The sequence below is a fragment of the Somniosus microcephalus genome, unplaced genomic scaffold (genome assembly GCF_052327205.1).
Source record: "Somniosus microcephalus isolate GS21.2 unplaced genomic scaffold, FLI_Smic_1.0 unresolved_chr4, whole genome shotgun sequence".
Taxonomy (NCBI): domain Eukaryota; kingdom Metazoa; phylum Chordata; class Chondrichthyes; order Squaliformes; family Somniosidae; genus Somniosus; species Somniosus microcephalus.
Window position 1 is genome coordinate 37646157 of NW_028225182.1, and position 23014 is coordinate 37669170.

The 23014-nt window shown below is 49.2% G+C and overlaps 1 protein-coding gene across 1 annotated transcript; it reads right to left on the bottom strand.

The window, feature by feature from the left end:
- Window positions 1-8368: 8368 nt before the first annotated feature.
- LOC147090566 (zona pellucida sperm-binding protein 3-like) lies at window positions 8369-22366 on the bottom strand. The gene is made up of 12 exons (XM_085977071.1): window positions 22203-22366; window positions 22012-22115; window positions 21744-21921; window positions 21517-21643; window positions 16336-16424; window positions 16130-16251; window positions 15920-16054; window positions 9156-9220; window positions 8988-9079; window positions 8837-8901; window positions 8552-8683; window positions 8369-8475 (listed from the first exon to the last, which is right to left on the bottom strand). The coding sequence occupies exons 1-12, from the start codon at window positions 22349-22351 to the stop codon at window positions 8369-8371; spliced, it is 1365 nt and encodes a 454-aa protein (XP_085833197.1). The 5' UTR covers window positions 22352-22366.
- Between the last annotated feature and the right edge of the window lie 648 nt (window positions 22367-23014).

A 23014-nucleotide genomic window follows, 5' to 3' on the forward strand; every position in this document is an offset into this window, starting at 1 on the left:
ACATCGTCCCGAAGTCCCGGCCACCATCCCGCCTGCTCTACCCGTTGCCAGGTAACCTCAGGCCCGGGGTGTCCCGCCCTTGGACCCTCGTGGGCCAGTTGCAGGAATTCCCTCCGGTGCTGCTGCGGCACAACCCACTGCTCCTCTCGGAACAGCATGCCTTCTTTGACTGAGAGGGCTGCCGTACTGTACGGACCCTCTACCTGCTTGCCTTCTGTGATGGCTTTTAGGACTGTTTTTAGGGCGGGATCCAGGGTTTGGACGGTCTTTAGGTCTGGGGGCGGTGTCACCCCTGTGTTCCCTGGAATTCCCTCCCTGCCTTGGATCGCCGCCACGGATCCGGGTCCATAGGGGTCCCAGAGAATGCCGTTGCGGGCACCCTCCCTGGCTAGCGCATCCGCCTGCTGGTTGCCCTGACTGCGGGGTTCTGTGGTGGAATGAGCCTTCACCTTATGGATGAACACTTTCCCTTCCTCCCCCACAGCTGCCAGGATCTTTTCCAGCAAGGGCTTAACTGTTAAAGGCCGCCCGTCCGCAGAGGTATATCCGCGGCGGGACCAGATGGCGAGGTACTCCGTACACAAATTGCATGTGAACATGCTGTCTGAGCAAATCGTGTATGGGGTTGGGAAAATCTCGGGGTGGGTAACCACGTACGCCACCGCGGACAGTTCAGCCTGCTGTGCGCTCATAGTGCTGGGGAGCTTAATTGCCAGGGCAATGTTTGCCGCAGAGTCATAAGCTCCACACCCTGTGAGTCGTTCGCCAGCAGATACAGTGCTGGAACCGTCTACGTAGATTTCGCGGCCTGTGGGCTGTATCCCGGCCCGTAAACCTATGTTGACCTCCCATACCCCTTCTACGGAACACCGATGGGCTGTTCCGGGATATACCATGTTGGCTGCGAGCTTTGGCTCGCAGAGGCCTTTAACTTTGAGATCCATCTGGGAAAGGAGGAGGGTCCAGCGCGCAATCCGAGCGCTGCTTACGGTCCCATCCTTAATCCTTCCATCCAGAAGCATCTTTGTGGGGGTGTGATGGGTGAGGAGCGTGATGGGAGAGGTTCCTGTGAAGATCACTGATCTGTTCACAGCCCAATGCGTGGCCAGGAGATGCCGTTCGCAATTGGAGAAACTCCTCTCTACATCCGTGAGCACCCTGGAGGAATAAGCTACCGGTCTCAGCTTGCCGTGCCGCTCCTGGAGCAGCACGGCGCTCAGGCTGTCCCCACTAGCGGCTACCTCCAGGAAAAACTCCTCTCCCCTATCTATGGCCCCTAGGGCTGGCACGGTCTGCAGATCTCTTTTCAACTTCTCAAATGCTGCCTGGCACCCCTTCTCCCAAGACCACTCGATTCCCTTGTGTAAGAGTCGGAGTAGCGGGGCTGCTGTGGCAGCATAGTCCTCGATGAAATCTCTGCAGTACCCGGTCAATCCCAAAAAGGACCTTACACCCGTTACTGTGTTGGGGATCGGCAGATCTTGTACTGATTCCCTTCTGGCCTTATCTATGGCTCTTTCTCCAGCGCGGATGGCCAGACCCAGGAATTTGACTTCCTGCTGGCCGATCTGTGCTTTCTTTGGGTTTACTTTGAAACCCTTCCTTTCTAACAGCTCCAATAATTCGGCTGATAGTGGGCCGTGCTCCTCCCTTGTGTCCGTGAACAGGAGTAAGTCGTCCACATACTGTACTATCTGGTTGGGCTGGCTAAATTCTTTTAAACTCCCCGCCATGCATTGATGGAAAATGCTGGGGCTGTTGTGAAAACCCTGTGGCAAGCAGTTCCAAGTGTACTGTTGCCCTTTGAAAGTAAAGGCAAACTTGTACTGATCCTCCCGCCGCAGCGGAATGGACCAAAAACCGTTCGAGATATCCAGCACCGTGAACGTGGTCGCCGATGCTGGAATACTCCCTATTAGGTCTGCAACGGCTGCTACCGTGGGCGCGCAGGCTGGGATGTTACTATTGAGGACTCTGTAGTCCACCGTGGCTCTCCACGAATTGTCCGGCTTCTTTACCGGCCATAAGGGGGAGTTCACGTGAGTGGCTATTGGTCTCAATACGCCCTGCTGCACCAATGAAGATATTGCGGTCTCCATGTCGGGTTCTGCCTCCTTGGGGAAGTTATACTGTTTTTGGGGTCGGATCATGGGGTCCCCGTCTACGCTGACTTCAAACCCAGTGACTCTCCCACAGTCGTGCTTGTGGGTGGCAAACGCGGTCAGATTTTCCGACACACACGCCTGCAAGTCCGTTGGGACGTTCGCTACCATGAGCTCGAGATCGTAACCTCCTGACGGCTTCATGGTGCACAGGGCCCCCTTTTCTTCCCTCCCTGGGATTACAACTACCTTACCTAAACCGCTCTCGGCTCCCCAGAGACAGTGATTTCTCAGGTCCACGAGGATCCCGTGTTCCACCAAGAAATCAGCCCCGAGGATGCCTTTTCCACCCCCCTCACTCCACTTCAATAGGATACACGTCCATGTGGTGTGGAGTGCTCCCAAATGAATGGAGAGCGGGATGGAGTACGCGCCAGCCTGTTCTCTGCCTGTGAAACCCGCTACTGAGAATGGAGCCTGGGTGGACAGAGGTGAGGCAAAAGGTCTAGCTGTGTGGATCACGGTGCACGAAGCTCCCGTATCCAACAGGTAACTACCCTTTTCCCTTTCCACCTCCATTTTCACCACAGGTCTTCTCCAGGCGTCATAGCGGAGCGGACACAAGTAGACGGGCTGGACAGGCGTCAGTCATTTAGGTGCTTCGGTTGGGGTCTCGGGAGCGATAGGGCTGTTGGCGACTGCTACCTTCCCCTGCGAGGTCATCAGAGACCGCATAGTCTCTAAAATTGACTCAATCGTAGCGGGATCCACAACCGCACCACCTCCTGTTGCTGGGGCAGGGGCTACGGTTGGGTTTTGGGCTGGTGCTGGGGCAACGGTCTGGGCTTGGGCTTGGGCTTGGGCTGCGGGGAATCTCCCCCTATTATCCTTCCATGGATTTCTACAGTCCTTGCGCCAATGACCCTCCTTCCCACACCCGTAACAACTGCTTTTGGCTTGGGGAGGGCGATTCCCCTCCTGATGCCATTCCTTTTTAGCAGAAGCTGCAGGCCTCACCTCATGCACCTTTCCTTTTAAAACAGGCGTTTTCCTACCCTTGTTGTTCCTGTAACTGATCGTGAGCTGATCGAGCACTACGTCTTCCGTGGAGCGGGCGTTAGTGGGGTCAAACCATGCTTTGGCCTGCTCCCTCACTATTGGCAAGCAACCTGCTACCAGGCACCGGAGCCAATGAGCCCTTTGTTCATCATTTAGCGCGTTCCGGTCCGGTCCTCCCGGGCAGCTGCGCCGATACACGGGCCACAACCTTCCGGCGAAAACCCGTGGGGGTTCTCCTTCTAGCTGCACTGTCTTTTCTAAACGGAGGAACGGAGTTCCATCACCCTCTCCTATAATCTCCAGGATCTCATCCCGTAACAACCCATATTCCCTGTGCCCTCTCTTGCTCTCGTCAGGGAGACACTGGAGGAGCGAGCTGTCCAGGGAGAACAGCAGCATCTTAGACTGTTCAACCCCGTCGCAGTCATTAACGGCTGCGGTCTGCTCCACGTCCCTAAAATGGACGGAGGGATCTCCTGACTCGGTGAGTTTTGGGACGTGACTTATCATTGCCCTCAGCTGTTGTGCGCTGTGGGGCATTATGATCTGGTTCACAAGGGGTCCGTCCTCGCCATCATTGGCGCCTGGACCGAGCCTCCGGTGTCGCGTGGGACACATCGGTGCCGGTCCTGACTCTGCTACCTGGGGTGGCTCTTCCTCAAGAATCTCTTCATCTACCGTCTCCGTTTCCTTTCCCGGAGTCCAAGACTCATCATAAGCAGGAGGCGCAGAGGGTTCGGGGGTTGGTTCCTGAACTATCTCTTGTGGAATCGGTCTTTTGGATTCCTTGGCTAGCAATAGCAGGCTCGCTGGTGGGTTTATGAGACACACCAACCCGTTTGCCTTGGCTAGGGCCGTTCTCAGGTCCTCTTGCTCCCGGCGGCAAGCGCTGTGGTCGGTGCTCTCAGATCTATCCTCCATGGCCATCTTATATGCTGCCCTGGCTCCCAGAAGTTTTTCCTCTTGGGTCTCTATTTGCTTAGCTAGACGGAAACACCTTTCTCTCATTCTACCTTCACAGGCCTTGGCTTCAATGACCTGACATTTTAAATACTCTACCAAGGTTTTGTGGCGGTGAGTTGTGGATTGGCGTTCCTGATTCAGCGCGTTAAGCGATTCAATCAGTTTTTGACCTCCCGCAACCTTTTCCTCTACTTCTGCTAATCTTTGATCTGGGCCGTCTGTGCTACAACGACTTGGTCCAAAAGCTGGACTTGCTTCTTGTAGCACATCAGCCAGACCGCCTTTTCTACAGATCTTTTGTGCTCTTTGCTTTCTGTCCACTTGATGGCTGCGTCTAGCGGGCGCCTATCCCTTAATAGGTCAGATATCCATTGTTTTGTGAGGTTTACCTTTCCAAAAACATAATCCGCTATTCTTTCATCCATTACATTTCGTTTATTCAGACCTTGATCTAACACACTACTTTCCTGCTGCCAAGGTCCTGCCGCGGTCGCCATTTCTGTAGGGGGTTTCTCTTGCTCGTTCTGGTTTCCTGCCAGGCTTTGTGCAATAATTACCCTTGAGTGGTTCGACCCACTCTCCCTACGGTTCTAGACCTTGGACTTAGATGCAGAGAAATGTAGTGCAGAGAAAGGACTCAATAGGCCAGGTTGAATAGCACGAAATGGATGCTTTTATTTTTAAACAGTTTGAAGCATTACAAAATACATGTCATAGGCACAGATTAAAGTAACTACAATCATGCACAAATTTATGAACTTGACTCTATGGAAATGGGGAACACACGGCACGTCGTAAAAGGGGAAACACATTACGATTTAACCTTACTCCCTCCCCTAATACCTAAACTAAGTTTCGACTTGAGGAACTCGGGATCATGCTCACCGCTATCAGAATCGCAAAAAGGAGGGGTTCGCAGCCTTTCTGGCACAGCTTTCCGTCGTCACGTGGATTTGGAAACTTCTGGCGCAGCTTGTTTTTCTCTCTCTCTCTCTCAAGCGATGAGGCAGTGGACACAGCCTCGGTGAGCACTCGTCATGGCTGAAATCCACCAAGTCTGTTGTGGATTTGGGTTCATGGAACAGAACAACACCTCGATGGGATGTTGAGGCACGGAATTGCTAGGCCCGGAATGTCCTTTCTCTCCGGCCTGGATCGTCGGTTTTCCTGAGGGTGTCTTCTTCTTCGGCCTGGGTCGTCGATGATCTCCCGACAACGGTACCTGGGCCACCCTCGTCGTGGCCGAGCCTTGTCTAGCTGAACACCGACCACGTTGTCCTTTCCGAAATGTCCGTCCGAAACTTCCTGATCGAATTCCGAAGCTACCGAGGTAGAAGAGGCGCTGATGGACTTTTCAAAATCCATATTTATACCCTTTTTGGGCCAGCCTTATCTCCCGCCAGATCATAGTCCAGTCTTTGTAATATTTTGGCGGGCAGAAATCTCTGCAGGGGCGCTTTGTCTTGTAACGGGAGCCGGTGATAACTTAACTGGCCTTCCTGGCCGATAATGTCTTTTAATGTCTTTTACTTTGTCACCGTAACTCGGTTCGCATATTGATCGGTCTGGAGATTTCCCTTGATGGCTGTTAAACGGTTTCTCCTTTGTAAATTAAATGGGTTTAAGTGTTCATTCATTGTCCGCCCATATCTTGATGGGCCCCATCCTGTTTGCCTGAAACTGTCTTGTACTTAGAATCTATTGAACATGTATGCTGTTTCCCTGAGTTTCGGTTTCCCGATACTGGCTTTCGCGGGCTTACTGCCTTCAATCCACAAGCCTGTCTGGCTTGCAGTAACAGAAATCAAATGGTCCAGAAACTGATCACGAGGCCCGGCGGCCATTTTGTATGCCCTTTTATCAAAGGTTTTTCTGTGCAAGCTTACTTTGGTCAATAAACTGTCTTATTTTATCCTGTTTTCTTGCGTGATTATTGCTGAAAATGTCAAATCTTACATCATATCGCACCTTTAATGCAGAAAAACATCCCAAGGTGCCAATGGTGGAGTGAAGGAAGGGGAGGATCCACAAATGGCCGGAGCTGTGGGAACATGAATTCTGAGGGAGGTGGTTAATAGGGTGTGATCCTCTGAGGTTGGGATTTGATAACTTTTTTGCGCAGAGCACAGGGAGCTTTACTCTGTATCTGACCCGTGCTCTACATGCCCTGGGAGTGTTTGATGGGACAGTGTAGAGGGAGCTTTACTCTGTATCTAACTCGTGCTGTAACCTGTATCTAACTCGTGCTGTACCTGCCCTGGGAGTGTTTGATGTGGACAGTGTAGAGGGAGCTTTACTCAGTATCTAACCTGTGCTGTTCCTGCCCTGGGAGTATTTGATGGGACAGTTTAAAGGGAGCTTTACTCTGTATCTAACGCGTGCTGTAGCTGCCCTGGGAGTGTTTGATGGGACAGTGTAGAGGGAGCTTTACTCTGTATCTGACCCGTGCTCTACCTGCCCTGGGAGTGTTGGATGAGACATTGTAAAGAGAGCTTTACTCTGTACCTAACCTGTGCTGTACCTGCCCTAGGAGTGTTTGATGGGACAGTTTAAAGGGAGCTTTACTCTGTATCTAACGCGTGCTGTAACTGCCCTGGGAGTGTTTGATAGGACAGTGTAGAGGGAGCTTTACTCTGAATCTAACTCGTGCTGTAACCTGTATCTAACTCATGCTGTACCTGCCCTGGGAGTGTTTGATGTGGACAGTGTAGAGGGAGCTTTACTCTGTATCTAACCTGTGCTGTTCCTGCCCTGGGAGTATTTGATGGGACAGTTTAAAGGGAGCTTTACTCTGTATCTAACCCGTGCTGTAGCTGCCCTGGGAGTGTTTGATGGGACAGTGTAGAGGGAGCTTTACTCTGTATCTAACCCGTGCTGTACCTGCCCTGGGAGTGTTTGATGGGACAGTGTAGAGGGAGCTTTACTCTGTATCTGACCCATGCTCTACCTGCCCTGGGAGTGTTGGATGAGACATTGTAAAGAGAGCTTTACTCTGTACCTAACCTGTGCTGTACCTGCCCTGGGAGTGTTTGATGGGACAGTTTAAAGGGAGCTTTACTCTGTATCTAACGCGTGCTGTAGCTGCCCTGGGAGTGTTTGATGGGACAGTGTAGAGGGAGCTTTACTCTGTATCTAACCTGTGCTGTTCCTGCCCTGGGAGTATTTGATGGGACAGTGTAGAGCGTGCTTTACCTTGTATCTAACCCCCTGCCTCCACAGAGCCCTTTATTTCATTCTCCCTTATCTATGCTACCAGCCTCCCCTTACATAGGAGCAGGAGGAATCCATTCAGGCCCTCGAGCCTGTTCTGCCATTCCATTTGATCATGGTCGATCTGTATCTCAACTCCAAATATATCTGCTTCAACCACTCCCTGTTCCACATTCTGTGTAAAGAATGTTCTCCTAAATTCTTAATTTGATCTGCTAATGGCCATCTTATATTCCTGCCCCTTTGCCCTCACCATCTTGTTGCAGTGGTGCCTTGTTACACCGCCCAATGTTCAACTAAGCAAAGCATTCAACTCACGTAAATCAGACAAAAACGTGACAGAATCAAAGGAGGAGACATTAGGACAGGTAAATGTTTGGACACTGATGTAGGTTTTAAGCAATGCCTTAGGAGGAGAGGTTGAGGGTTTTAGGGAGAGAATGTCTGAGCTGAGGTGCCAGATGTCTGAAGGCACGGCCACCAACAGGGGGTGATGGGAGGTGGGGTGGGCGAAGGATTTTGGGCGGGTGGGGGAAATGCACCAGAGGCCAGAGTGCAATGAAAAAGATCATTGATCCTTTACCAATCCCCTCAGCACTGTTTGACTCCACTAACCACCCATGTGTGATGGTGGGTGGTAGGTTACATCACTATATTCAAAAAGGCAATTGTAACTAACCTTTAAGGGATGTTAAATGTGGAGAGCTCTTTCAAAGAGCCAGCACAGGTATGATGGGCCGAATGGCCTCTTTCTGTGCTGTATGATTCTAGTTGCCATCCTATTAATGTCACAATCTTATTCCAGGTGCAAATGCCTAATTTCAACTACCCAAAACGCAGTAGTGTGTGGTGAAATTGTCAGTTAAATATAGGCCTCCAAAACTGGTCTAGTGTCATTTAGACAACTTAGTTCAAACCACCATGACAGTGTATTTAAAATCCAGTTCAACACCAAAGACTATAACTCAACCAAGTCACATTTCAATTTTATTGAACCATTTGACAAATAAAGCAGCGCAATTGAGGGAGAGGATTCAGTTGTGTTTCCTGGACAGTAGGAAGGCCACCAGAGAGGCTGAGATCAGGACCCCAGCTGCCAACGTCACAGCCACGACCAGAAGCAGCTCAGAACCCACATCACCTGCTGAGAACGAGAAGCCAATATGGAGTTAGGAGTCACAGGACTGGAATTGGGTTTCCATACAATCAACACTCACCTCGATAAGAACTCGGAACCTCCTCACGAGTCCCAACAGCTTCACCTTCCACCGAATGAACTAGGTCCAGATCTACATCCAGAACGATCAGAGGTCCAAGGGAGGCCTCACCCTCCCACACAGGCTCAGACACTGCAACAATTAGTTCCATCCAGTTACAAAACATCCATTATCACCCTCAACACCACCACAACATTCCAAGCTCAGATGGGACCTCCCTCCTGCGCCTGGAGTGTGGTCTCCCTCCAGATCGCAATCTCTCGGCCCTGCAGTTGCCCCCATCACAACAGGCACAAACCTCATTGGATCCTTCCAGCAGGGACAGGTCCAACTCGGTCACCAGGGACCATCTAAACAAGGAAGCAAGCCATCAGTCAGAACGCATTCATGCGCCAAAAAGAAAGAGGTCCACCATTCGGGGGTAGATTTCTCGCACCGGTTGACTGGCTTCTGGAAGGAACAGGCTTTGTTGACCGAATCCGGCCTTTGGTCTGCTGCAGCTACTCTCAGGTGGCAACTGATGAAGATCTGCAGGAGACACATCCAGGAGTTACTCAGCGTCAACGCTCACCGTCTTACCTTCCAACATCTGGCCAACTCTTACCAGGTCCCTGGCATCCTCAAAGAAGCGGAACGCATCCAAGTTGAACCGGAGCTTGTCCCGGTGATCTCGCGGCGACACAAAAGACGAAAGGGAGTTTTCGCCTCGGCTGTGTCGACAGGCAACTGGAAAGAGGGTGGGAAAGAGCTGCCCGATTGCCTGCCTCTCTTCCGCGGCCACGTTCGCGCCCGGGTGGCCCTGCAGATGGAGTACGCGGTATCCACTGGCAGGCTTGAGGCCTTCCGCGACCGGTGGGCGCCGCGGAGAATGGAGTGCATCATCACCCCCGGCAACCAAATTTTAATTTGATTTGTTAAGGTTCCTTTCAAATTTATGTTAATTTACAGACCTTATCGTTTGCGACCCTTTAAAAAGGGAGCACATGGTTGACTTTTAATAGGCCGTTGCCTATGATAAAGAAAGAGGCAGAGATTGGGTTGACCTTCTCCAAAACCATCAATAGGAAGACACTGGGTGATGTCATCAACCAAAAACCAAACCAAAGTGCCCCCATTGGGTGGAGAGCTTTGGGAACCATCGGCCCAAAGTCGCCTGTAAAAGAAAGAAATAAAGACTTGTATTTATATAGCGCCTTTCACAGCCTCAGGACATCCCAAAGCGCTTTACAGCCAATGAGGTAATTTTCAAAGTGTAGTCACTGTTGTAATGTAGGAAACGCCACAGCCAATTTGCACACAGCAAGCTCCCACAAACAGCAATGTGATAATGACCAGATAATCTGTTTTTAGTGATGTTGATTGAGGGATAAATATTTGCTGGGACACCAGGGGACAACTCCCTGCTCTTCTACGAAATAGTGGCCATGGGATCTTTTACATCCACCCGAGAGGGCAGACGGGCCCTCGGTTTAACGTCTCATCCGAAAGATGACACCTCCGACAGTGCGGCGCTCCCTCAGCAGTGGCACTAGAGTGTCAGCCTGCATTAATGTGCTCTCGTCACTGGAGTGGGACTCGAACCCACAACCTTCTGGGAATACCGCACCTATCATGAACTCAGGATGTGCCAGGATCCCAGAGATGAATCTTTTAATTCCTGGAGACTCTGGGACAATCCTGGAGGGCTGCTAACCCGAGCACAGACCCACAAAATAATACAGCAACTGGGCTTTGATGGCAGCTGTTTACGGGGTGAGGCGGGGGGTGCTGGCTGTGTATAAAATGTTAACTGGTTTACTCAAACAAGCACTTCTGTGATTATACATATTTATTGGAAGACTTCAGTGTGAATGCACATCAACTTTTTGTATGTTGTGTATGAGGCTTTGTGTTGACACTCACTAAACCCAGGCGAGACTGACTGCCACATCTCTATTCGCCTGTAGTCTCGACTATTCCAATGCTGACCTTCCACGCACTACACGCCATTATCTTGAGGCCGTCCAAAACTCTGCTGCCCGTATCCTAACTCGCACCAAGTCCCATTCACCCGTCGCTGACCTACATTGATTCCCGGTTAAGCAACGCCTTGATTTTAAAAATTCTCATCGTTGTTTTGAAATCCCTCCAACCTCCTCCAGCCCCACAACCCTCCGCAAGCTCTGCGCTCCTTCAATTTTGGCCTCTTGAGCATCCCCAACTGGGGAATTTATAATGGGGAACAAAGAAATGGCAGACCAATTAAATACATATTTTGGTTCTGTCTTCACAAAGGGGGACACAAATAACCTCCCAGAAATGTCGGGGAACATAGGGTCCGATGAAAGGGAGGAACTGAAAGAAATCAGTATTTGTAGGGAAATGGTGTTAGGGAAATTGATGGGATTGAAGGCCGATAAATCCCCAGGGCCTGATAATCTACATCCTAGCGTAATTAAGGAAGTGGCCCTAGAAATAGTAGATGCATTGCTGATCATCTTCCAACATTCGATGGACTCTGGAACAGTACCCATGGATTGAAGGGTAGCTAATGTTACCCCACTATTCAAAAAAGGTGGTAGAGAGAAAACGGGGAATTACAGGTCTCGGTAAGCCCGACATCGGTAGTGGGGAAAGTGCTAGAGTCCATTATAAAAGATGTAATAGCAGAGCACTTGGAAAACAGAGACAGGATCGGACAAAGTCAACATGGATTTACAAAAGGTAAATCGTGCTCGACTAATCTACTGGAATTTTTGGAGGACGTCACTAGTAAAATAGATAAGGGAGAACTCAGCGCAAGTGCGGCATTCCTGGTCAGAGACCGAACTTCCTCAATCGAGTAGGGTAAGTTACGGGACTTTATGAAGTGGAACAGCCGCGTGACCCCTGGGTGGCAGAGGTCGTTGTGGAGGGTCTGTAGCCGATCCCCGGTGGCGCTGGCACACATCCCTCGTGAGAGGGCGTCGGGGGATTCGTTAAGGGCCCCTGGCCGGTAAATGATGTCATAATCGAAGGTGGAGAGCTCGATCCGCCACCTAAGAATCTTATCATTTTTAATCTTCCCCCTCTTTATTATTGAACATAAACGCTACCGACCGCTGGTCGGTAAGTAGGGTGAAGCGTTTGCCGGCTAGGTAGTGGCGCCAGTGGCGCACTGCCTCCACGATGGCTTGGGCCTCCTTTTCCACGGAGGAGTGTCTGATCTCGGGCCCTTGGAGGGTCCTCGAGAAGAAAGCTACGGGCCGCCCCGCCTGGCTGAGGGTGGCCGCCAAGGCAAAGTCAGACGCATCACTTTCCACTCGAAAGGGAGTGTTCTCGTCCACTGCCTGTAGCGTGGCCCGCTCAATATCCCGCTTAATGCTTTTGAAGGCGGCGTGGGCCTCAGCAGAGAGCGGAAAAGAGGATGCTTTCAAGAGGGGGCGGGCTTTGTCGGAGTAGTTGGGGACCCATTGGGAATAATAAGAAAATAACCCCAGGCACCTTTTCAGGGCTTTGGGAGTGTTGGGCAGGGGCAGCTCCCGTAGGGGGCTCAATCGGTCGGGGTCTGGTCCGATTTCCACATTCCCCACCACGCTGCCTAGTATGCAGAGGCGCGTGGTGTTGTAAATGCACTTGTCCTCGTTGTAAGTGAGGTTGAGTTTCTGTGCGGTTTTCAGGAACCTCTCGAGGTTCGAGTCGTGATCCTGCTGGTTGTGACCGCAGATGGTGACGTTGTCGAGGTAGGGGAAGGTTGCCTGCAAGTGGTGGTCGTCGACCATGCGGTCCATCTCCCTCTGGAAGACCGAGACCCCGTTCGTCACCCCAAAGGGGATTCTGAGGAATTGGTAGAGGCGTCCGTTCGCCTCGAAGGCGGTGTACGGGCGGTCCTCTGGTCTGATAGGGAGCTGGTGGTACGCTGACTTGAGGTCGATGGTGGAGAACACCCGGTATTGGGCGATTTGGTTCACCATTTCTGATATGCGGGGTAGCGGGTAGGCGTCTAGTTGGGTGTACCTGTTGATCGTTTGGCTATAGTCGATCACCATCCGTTTCTTCTCGCTACCCCTTACCACCACCACTTGGGCGCGCCACGGGCTGTTGCTGCGTTCAATAATAGGGTGGGATATGTGTTGGTGTAGGGGTTACGGGGATCGGGTGCGATATGTGTCGGTGCAGGCTCGATGGGCCGAAATGGCCTCTATCTGCACTGTGGGGTTTCTGTGATGTGGTGTATTTGGACTTTCAGAAGGCTTTCGATAAGGTCCCACATAAGAGATTTGTATGTAAAGTTAAGGCACATGGGATTGGGGGCAAGGTACTGACTTGGATAGAGAACTGGTTGGCAGATAGAAAGCAAAGAGTTGGAATAAACGGGTCTTTTTCTGAGTGGAAGGCAGTGACTAGTGGGGTACCGCAGGGATCGGTCCTTGGACCCCAGCTATTCACAATATATATTAATGATCTAGACAAGGGAACTAGATATAATATCTCTAAATTTGCAGACGACACAAAGCTGGGTGGGCGTGTGTGCTGTGAGGAGGATGCCGAGAAACTACAGGATGATTTACAGGTTGGGTGATTGGGCAGAAGCATGGCAGATGCAATATAACGTGGATAAATGGGAGGTTATCCACTTGGTGGCAAAACCAGGAAGGCAGATTATCTGAATGGCAATAGATTGGGAGAAGGGGAAGTGCAACGAGACCTGGGTGACCTTGTGCACCAGTCGCTGAAGGAGGAATTTCTTCACCCACAGCGTGGTGAACCTGTGGAATTCTCTACCACAGAAGGCAGCAGAGGCCAATTCATTAGATATATTCAAGAAGAAGGAGTTGGATACATTTCTTAAGGCTAAAGGGATCAAGGGGTTATGGGGAGATAGCAGGGATCGGGTACTGAATTTGGATGATCAGCCATGATCGCATTGAATGGCAGAGCAGGCTCAAGCGGCCTACTCCTATCTTCTATGTTTCTATGTAATCGCTCCACCATTGGCAGCCTTGCCTTCAGCTGCCTGGGCCCCAAACTCTGGAATTCCCTCCCTAAACCTCTCCAGCGCTCCCTCCTCCTTAAAACCTACCTCTTGAACAAGCTTTTGGTCATCTGCCCTAATATCTCCGTATGTGGCTTGGTGTCAAATTTTATTCGATAGGGCTTCTGTGAAGCACCTTGGGACATTTCAGTACGTTGAAGGGGCTACATCAATATGTAAGTGGGTAAGTATTGACAACAGTTCTACTGCAGATTTCAGCCAGCATTCACTGACCAGGGTCAGCCACAAGAGATACAAAACTGTGCTCGTTAAGTTGGTATGGATTCTATCCCCACCTGCTGTTGGAGATCCAGTACGGCAACTGAATCCCAATTGGGGACCTAGTATGTTGGTTAGGGATAATTATATTTTATTGTCGGTCCCAAACTCACGTCAGATGTTTAGAAAGAACAATCTTATTTATACAGCACCATACCCAGATTCAGGATGTCACACCAACACCTTAAACATTCACTCCCTCCAGCACTGGCGCACTGCAGCATCTCGCCAAGGCTTCTTCGGCAGCACCTCCCAAACCCGTGACCTCTACCACCTAGAAGGACAAGGGCAGCAGGCATATGGGAACACCACCACCTCCAAGTTCCCCTCCAAGTCACACACCATCCTGACTTGCAAGTATATCGTCAATCCTTCATCGTCACTGGGTCAAAATCCTGGAACTCCCCAACAGCACACTGACCAACTGGACTAGAAGGCAGCTCACCACCACATTCTCAAGGCTAACTAGGGATGGGCAATAAATGCAGGCCTTGCCAATGACACCCACACTCCATGAACAAATTAAAAAATGCATTTCATAACCAATGAATTACTTTTGAAATGTAGTCACTATTGTCAGAAACATGGCAGCCCATCAAGAGCCTACAAACAGCAATGTGATAATGGCCAGATCATATGATGTTGGCCGATGGATAATAATTGGTCAGAGGGAAGAACTCCCCTGCTCTTCTTCCAAAAGTGCCACAGGATCTTTTACATCCACCCGAGGGGCCAGAAGTGGCCTCGGTTTAACTTCTCATCCGAAAAGATGGCACCTCCGACAGTGCAGCACTGGGAGTGTCAGCCTGGCTTTTGTACTCAAGCTTTCTATAGTGGGATTTGAACCTACGACCTTCCGACTCAGGCTAGAGTGCTGCCCACTGAGCCACGGCCAACACCGAAAGCCATTTAAGGGGCCTTCAGAGATGCAATTCCTCAGGTGACTAATCCTGCAGGTTAACAAGCCATCGACAGCACAGAAACAGGCTATTCAGCCCAATTGTCCACGCCAGTGTTTATGCTCCACACGAGCCTCCTCCCACCCTTCATCTCACCCAAACAGCATATCCTTCCTCCCTCATGCTTCGAGCTCCCCCTTAAATGCAGCTACACCATTCGCCTCAACCACTCCGTGATAGCGAGAGCCACATTCTCACCACTCTCTGGGTAAAGAAGTTTCTCCTGAATTCACCATTGGAGTCATTAGTTAGTTACTACCTTGTAGTTACAGGCCCCTAGTCCTGGTCTTGCCCACAAGTGGAAACATCTCTATATCTAACCTGTCGAACCAAGTCATAATTTTAAACACCCGCAGCCTTCTCTTTCCTAGAGAAGGCAACCCAAACAGGTCAATCTTTCCTAATAAGTCGAATCTCAGTTCTGGCATCATCCTAGTAAATGTTTTGCACCCTCACTAGTGCCTCTATCATTTTTATAATATGGACATCTACCCCATTTAGACTCATTATCCCAGTCAGTTATAGAGGACTAAAGAACCTCCACTTCTAGTAATAAGCTAATCCCAGCATTAAAATTTCCAGGAACATTGCAATTTCATGGGGCTCAATAATCAGTCCCACTAACCTCACGCCACAAGAGCCCCACAAACCTCCTTAACAAGGGACAAACAGCAGGCCAAGATAACTCGCTCCAGGCAAACACTTCCAAGTTGCTGTTAATAAACTAGTGAAATGGGGCAGATACCCCAGTAGCCTGATATCTGGTGAAAAGCTTAAATACACTCAGTAGGCATGCCACTGGGTCAAGAATCATTAATGGAAGTAAATAAATATGGAAAACTTCCCATATTCAGAATGCAAATCCCCAGCCTTGATCAATGACCAAATGCAAGCAATAACCATTACAGATTTGCTAATTTCACCACTTTATTAATCACAAGTTGTTGCGCAGGGTTTGCTTGTGTTTCCTGTACAGGAACAAGGCGATCAACGAAGCAGAGATCAGAGAGACAGCAGTCACAGTCAGGGCCACCATCAGGACCACCTCAGACTCCACACCTAAACAGCAATGAGAAACCAACAGTGAGTGAAGGAAATACTGAGGGGGAAATGGAAACTAGCAGTCGGCCAACTCACCACCTGGAGACCTCTCCTCCATCCGTTGCTCAACCTCATTAAGGGACTCGGTTGCCAGGTCTGTCACATCAGTGTCCAGAATGACCAGGGGTCCAAGGGAGGCCTCACCCTCCCACTTCAATTCAGCATCACTCCCTGCAATATCAAACATTCCAGTTAGAGAGGGTAAAGGGCAACCTCCAACATCTAGAGAATCAATCAATGTCCTACCAGCGTCAGGTGCAAGATCCCTCCTTGCTCTGGAATCAAATCCAAACTCCCTTGTGGCACTGCAGTTGCCCAAGTGACAACAGGCACAAACGTCATTGTTGGATACTTCCAATGGGGTCCAGCTAAACAAGAGAATCAGTTTCACAATCAGGTTGGGCATCACTTCCCCACACAACACATCCCTGAGGGAGAGAGGGGGCACTTACACATTCTGCATCTTCTGGAAAGTACAAGCTTTGCTCATGGAATCTCTCCGATCCACTGCAGCAACCTTCAGGTGACAGGAGATGAAAATCTGAGGGAAACAGTCAACACAAGTCATTATATAGTGACTCCCTCCTGTTGTGTATGTAACCGTTTACCTTTAAGGGAATTATTGAATGTAACCGTTCGCCTTTAAGAGCACTACTTTAGGGTGGCACTATTTGTTGGCTCATGTATACTGTAATACCGATAGTGACCACACCAGTATATAAGGGTTGTGATACGTTAACTAGGGCAGAATCGCCCGAACCTCTGAATAGTAAAGACCGGTTTTATTTTGTTAATCGTGGAGTCTGTGGATTATTTACAATACAACCCACAGACTTAACATTGGCGACGAGTCGGATTCGAACTCTGCGGCAGTTATTTCACGGCGGCTTCGTCCACAAACAGGACGTTGAAGGTTTCAAATCTCACCACCCCACTGGATGTGACAGGCATTAGGACCCTGAAGCCTCCATCAGCAACTGAGCACTGCAGAGCAGAAGACATCCAGGCAGCTTGTGAGGAGAAACAGGCTGGGAAGACAGAGGTACAGGGCCATCGATCGGGAGATAAGGGCCGGGCCGCTTTGGAGTGCGAGGCGCAGCCGGGCCATCGATCGGGAGATAAGGGCGATCGCAATCCCTGATAAGAGCCGCGGTGAAACGCGTGAGCGGGTGAGCCAGAGCCCGGGAGGGTGCAAGCGAGAGGCGCTTAGCGGGCCAGCGATCGCACCGCTTCGGGCAGGCGGCGCACCAGCGATCGCACAGGAGATACGGGCCGCACTCGGGCTGACAGTCAGCGTCGGGGGACGGGTGAAAACCGCCATTGAAGTGGGCGGAGAGCGCCGAGAAGCGCGGGAAAACCGCCATTGAAGTGGGCGGGGAGAGCGAGAAGCGCAGGAAAGCCGCCATTTTTCGCGGGAAAACCGCTGGGGAAGAAGACAGAAGCGGGAAACCGCCATCTTAGAAAATTAATTAGAATTTTCAGAAAGGCTGGTGTGTTCTCAAGAAGAGAGGAAAAATAAGAATAAGTAAAGCAATACTTGTGGTGTTCTCAAGAAGAGAAGAAAATTAATAAGTAAAGAAATACTTGTACTGTTCTCGGAAAGAGAAGAAGATGCCTAAGCGAGGAAATATTAATGATTTTAATGCTGAAATAGAAGACTGGGCCACGTATGTGGAACGCATAGAAATATATTGCGTAGCCAACGAAATTGAGGATGACGACAAGGCAATAACTTTGTTAAATTCGATGGGAGCAAAAACATACGGGCTTTTGAAACATCCAATAGCACCAGTTAAACCAGTGGACCAGACCTTCGAAGAGATCGTAGCAGTGCTGAAGGATCACTTGAACCCCACACCGTTGATGCTGGCTGAACGATTTAAATTTTACGCCAGAACCCAGAGGCAAGATGAAAGCAATGCAGAATACTTAGTCGAACTGCGTAAGCTAGTGAAATACTGCCAGTTTGGAGGGAATTTGACAGAGGCGCTGCGGGACAAGTTCGTATGCGGCTTGGCCAAAGAAGGAACGCAGAAGCGACTTCTGGAAGAAAACGACCTCACACTGGACAGGGCTGTCCTCATAGCTTCATCGCATGAAGCCGCAGCGAAAGGAACGGCGGAAATGCAGCAAAAGGCGGCGGCACTCTGGGTGGACCAAATTACTGCAAGCACTTCCAAATGCTACCGTTGTGGAAAGACAACACACGACCAGAATCAGTGCTGGTTTAAGAACCAGGAGTGCAGGAAATGTGGCAAACTGGGTCACATCGCGAGGGTATGCAGGTCCGGAAAGAAGACCAACAAGCAAAGGAAGCCACCACCACAAGAAAAGTACAAGGTACATCAGGTGGCTGGAAAGAGTTCAGACGAACAAAATTCAGACTCAGACCCAAACAGCCAGGAGTTGGATAGTCTGAGAATCCACAATGTGGGTAAAGTGACTGATCTACAGACGATCTGGGTCACACTAAAAATAGCTGGAGTCCAAGTACGAATGGAGCTGGACACGGGATCAGCTGTATCAGTCATCAACCAAAAGGACTACCACCGACTATTCTCTCACATACCCTTAAGAAATACCAAGTTCGTATCAGACATACACGGGGCATAACGTATACCCCATGGGGAAAATAAGAGTCAAGGTGAGAGATAGGGGTAAAGTACACCCAAGAATGAATTTGTACGTACTACCTGAGGGAGGACCACCACTCCTAGGGCGGGAGTGGATGCAGAAAATAGACATGGAATGGCACTACCTACAAGCAATGACGAGTGAGGACTCGGTGCAGACAAGCAGCTCAGACTCCGAGCCGGAAGACGATAAGTCCAGCTTATGTATGAAAAACAAGGTTAACATGAACTCACGGACTAAGGTTAGAAAATCGATGGCGTGCATAAAGAGAGAATTCGGAGTCTGTTCAAGCTACAGACATATGCATTACGGAGGAACACCGGGCTCAAACTCAACGTTGTGTCAAAGTACAACAACAATTAGAACAATTAAGTTACCGCCTCGTACAAGAGATGAAAACAATGAAAAAGTTCTATGACACCGAATGGGAGAGTCTGGAAAGACAACAGAACCTACTGGCTCAAGCAGAGAGAGCGACCATAGAGCCATCGTGACCAATTACCGATCACATCTCCCTTATGATGTTCAGGAGTTAGAATATTTGCATGATCTAGAGATACAGCAGAAGGGCAAACCACGCTACACTGAGGATTTTGTTCTGCAATTAGAGACGGAGCTAGTGCAGGCAAGGTTAAGAGAAGTTGAATCGCAGTGTGCTCTTAAGGAGATGCAGAAACAAATCTTGGACATGGAAGAGAGAAACGCTTCTTTACCTGATGTGAATAATGTGGACATGTTGCGAGAGGGGATTATTGAGGCGAAACTGAAAGCAGCTAAGCAAAGGATGTTGGAACTTGAAACACAGAACCAAATCAGCAGAAATCAGCTATGTCGAGCAGAGAAGGAGTGCTATGGTCTACAGGAGAAGGTGAAATATCTCTCAGCCCAGAATAAGGGGCTACTCACTCAGTTAAAAGAGAGTAAACGGGAGATGGCTGAGATAGACTGCAAGAATAAAGAAGAATTGATGGCAGTGAGACTTCGAGAGGCAGATAACATAGCAGCCTTGGCTGAACTCCAACAGGAAATTGCAAAAACACCAATTGCAGAGGAATCTTCAGGAAGCCAGGATTTTATTCCAGTTCATCTCTACGACTTGTTGCAAGCAGAGTGTAACGAGTTGAAAGAACAGTATGAACAGGCCCAGACTACAATCCTGGAAGGGGTTAACTTGGCAACCTCCGAAAAGCTAGTGTTGGTGAAAGCACATGAGCAACTGAAGGTTGACCATGAGCAAGAAGTCCAAAGGCTGCAGGAAATGTTTGATGAGCTTCAGGCCAAGGCTGACTCATCGGTAAAGATTCCATCCATAGATGAAAAATTAGTGGTGGAAGACATGGCAGAACATGAAATGCAGGATGTCCCAGAACTCGTTAAATTATTGAAGGAAGTTGAAGTATTAAAATCACTAATGAGGTCATTAGTAAACGACTTGCTGAAAGCCAAGAAAAAGCTGGACGAAGAGGTACACATGAAGAAGTCTCTTCAGGAAAGATGTCTGGATTTGGAACAAGAGCTGGCTAACGTCCAGCTGGGTATGGAGGAAATAGACGACCCTCTAGCTGGCCTAGCTCAGGACGACACCGAATATTACCATGACCTGGTGGACTACACCGAAAATTGCGATGTCCTGTCCTGCCCAGCTTGTAACTTCGACTCCCAAAGTGCAGAAATCATGGAGGAGCACCAAAAGTCTACGGAACATTGGGAGAAGGTGGCTCTACGACGGAAAGAAAGAGAGATAGAGAAGGAACAGCAGTCGGACAGCGTCCAGTTGGGTAAGGAAGGAGTAGAAGGGCCTCTCGATGGACGAACTCAGGATGACCCCGAATGTGACCATGACCTGTTGAGTGACACTGAATACTACGAGGATGTGGTATGCCTAAATTGTGAGGGAAACTCCCAAAGTGCTGAAATCCGGAGGAAGCACTTAAGGTCTAAAGAACAGAGAGAGTTGGTGGCATTACAGCTGGCCGCCGAGAAGATGGGAACGTCAAGAGTTGTAAAAAGGCAGAAAAGAAATAGAAGAAGCCGAAGATAATAATTGTTTAAAATATTACTACTTCTACTACCTCTGGCCAAACACTACGAAAAGATGCTGTCTGGAACGAATTAAGATCAGAGACTGAATTTACGAACTGTTCCCAGAGACTGAACCTGTAAACTGTTCCACTGAAAGTATGTTGCAACTGTTCCTGCAGAGACTGAATCTGTGATCTGTTTTGACATGAAGTTATATATGTTATGTTGTTATGTTAAACATGAAGTTATATGACGTTGACTCCATCGAGAGTATATCTGCAAACTGTATATATAAAGTTGAAGATTGTATGTTTAACGGGATTCTGTAAGTAAGCTAAAAAGGGAGGAGTGTTGTGTATGTAACCGTTTACCTTTAAGGGAACTATTGAATGTAACCGTTCGCCTTTAAGAGCGCTACTTTAGGGTGGCACTATTTGTTGGCTCATGTATACTGTAATACCGATAGTGACCACACCAGTATATAAGGGTTGTGATACGTTAACTAGGGCAGAATCGCCCGAACCTCTGAATAGTAAAGACCGGTTTTATTTTGTTAATCGTGGAGTCTGTGGATTATTTACAATACAACCCACAGACTTAACACCTCCCAACTTGGGAACTCAATGAACAGGTGGATTCAGGGGACAAGTAGCAGAATGGATAGCAAGCTGGCTAGAAACAGAGAAAAGTGGGTAATGTTAGTGATTCATAGGAGTACACAGGATATACAGCAGAGGGATTTCAGGGGAAACTTCTTTACCCAGAGTGGTGAGAATATGGAACTCGCTACCACAGGGAGTGTTTGAGGCAAATAGTGTAGATGCATTTAAGGGGAAGCTAGATAAATACATCAGGGAGAAAGGAATAGAAGGATATGTTGGAGTTAGATGAAGAGGCGTGGGAGGACACTCGTGTGGAGCACAAGCCAGTTATGCAGAATGGCTGTAAATACTTTGCAATGGTCGGCTTCCTCTTACCAAGGAACGGTCATCTCCAAAGAAGCGGAACGCATCCAGGTCAAAGTGGAGCTTGTCCAGCTCACGCCCGTCTCTTGGCAACACGAAGGTTGAGAAGGAGTCCTCAGCTTTGCTGTCCAGGAGGCAACTGAAGAAATAATTTAAAAAAAAAAAAAAAAAGGGACATTGAGTGAATCAAGAGAAGCCATTGAGACAGGACCAGCTGGAGAAAGCAGAGCGCTCCTTACCCATTGTAGTCAATGATGCTGTATCTCGGGGTGGAGTCCGTGTCTGGGCTCAACGTAGCGACACAGCGATCAATGTAGAGCTTCAGGGGCATGTGGTTGGTCATTGAAACAGAGGCCTCAATGTGAATGAGGTCACCCAGGTAGTAGACAGTCGAGGTGCGCTCTGTGAGCCAGTCATCTGAAGTACAAGAGGGACAAGGGTTGGAGACTGGGTACAACTGCCAGTGGGTGACTACAGGAAGTCATTCCCCATCCACCCATCACATACCGTTCATTAGGCGCAGAGAGAATGACAGAAGCCCCTCTCCAGACTTGGTGGAGCTGAACGGGATCCAGGTGGGCTTGATCGGGTCACTGCTCACATTGCCCTTCCTGGAAAGACAACGGAGCCATTTTAGGACAAGGTCAGAGAACTACACCAGCTGTAGACGTTATTCGCGACAGTGTAAAGAATCTTACCTAAAATAGTGGCACTCAATGGGAACGACAGCTCCATTAGTTCTCACAATGACAGATCCATGGGCCTTGGGGGTGTGGTTCAGGTGGGTGGCGTAGACCAGGAAATCTCCAGACATCTGAAAGACATCAGGTTCAGAAATGGACAACATTCTACTCAGGTGGTTGGAAGTTGTGCAGCCTCAGTAGCTAATGCAAGGAGGGGGATTGCAAGCACAAGACAATTAAACAGAATAAAGACTCAATGAAAGGACAGCTTCACTTCAATAAAAGGAGCCACAGGTTGATAATTTAGAGCAATGAAAAGAACAAGATTAAATCCTCATTTAATCGCAGCTCCTCTGTATGAGAGACAGAGAGACAAAAGCTGAATATTGTAGATAACTGAACCATTAAACTGAATCCCCAGGGACCTGAAAATCCACAAGACAAGATGTATGGAAGGAAAAGTTTGAAGAACTAAGTGAAGGCTCAAGGCCAATAGGGCTGAGATCACAAGGTTGGAGACTCAGGAAGACCAGTTAAAGCCAAGGACAATGCATAATTCAACACAAGTCTGAGGATTTAAAAGCAGGAGACAGGAATCTCCTCAACATCAATGACATTTCACCAAAGGTAGGAATAAAGAGTTGGGTCTAATCCAGCCACCAAGCTTAGAGCAAGAGTTGAGGAATCACATTACCTTCACTCTGCTGCCACACTCATGCAGCCCATAATCAAAGAGGACGGTGTGGTTCTGAGAGTAGATCCCGGTTGGCCGACAACCTGCCGTCCCCAGGGTCAGGTCGGCAGCTTTAATCAGGTGCCTGGTTCCA

Excerpts from the sequence above, each read along its gene's own strand:
- LOC147090566 (XM_085977071.1), bottom strand. The coding sequence starts at position 22,351 with ATGTTGTCCATTTCTGAACCTGATGTCTTTCAGATGTCTGGAGATTTC. Across the intron at positions 9,221-15,919 it reads GGAGGAGAGGTCTCCAGGTG|ATCACCGGGACAAGCTCCGG; the intron begins GTGAGTTGGCCG and ends TGTCGCCGCGAG. Across the intron at positions 8,902-8,987 it reads TTCCAGAAGCCAGTCAACCG|ATGGTCCCTGGTGACCGAGT; the intron begins GTGCGAGAAATC and ends TTCCTTGTTTAG.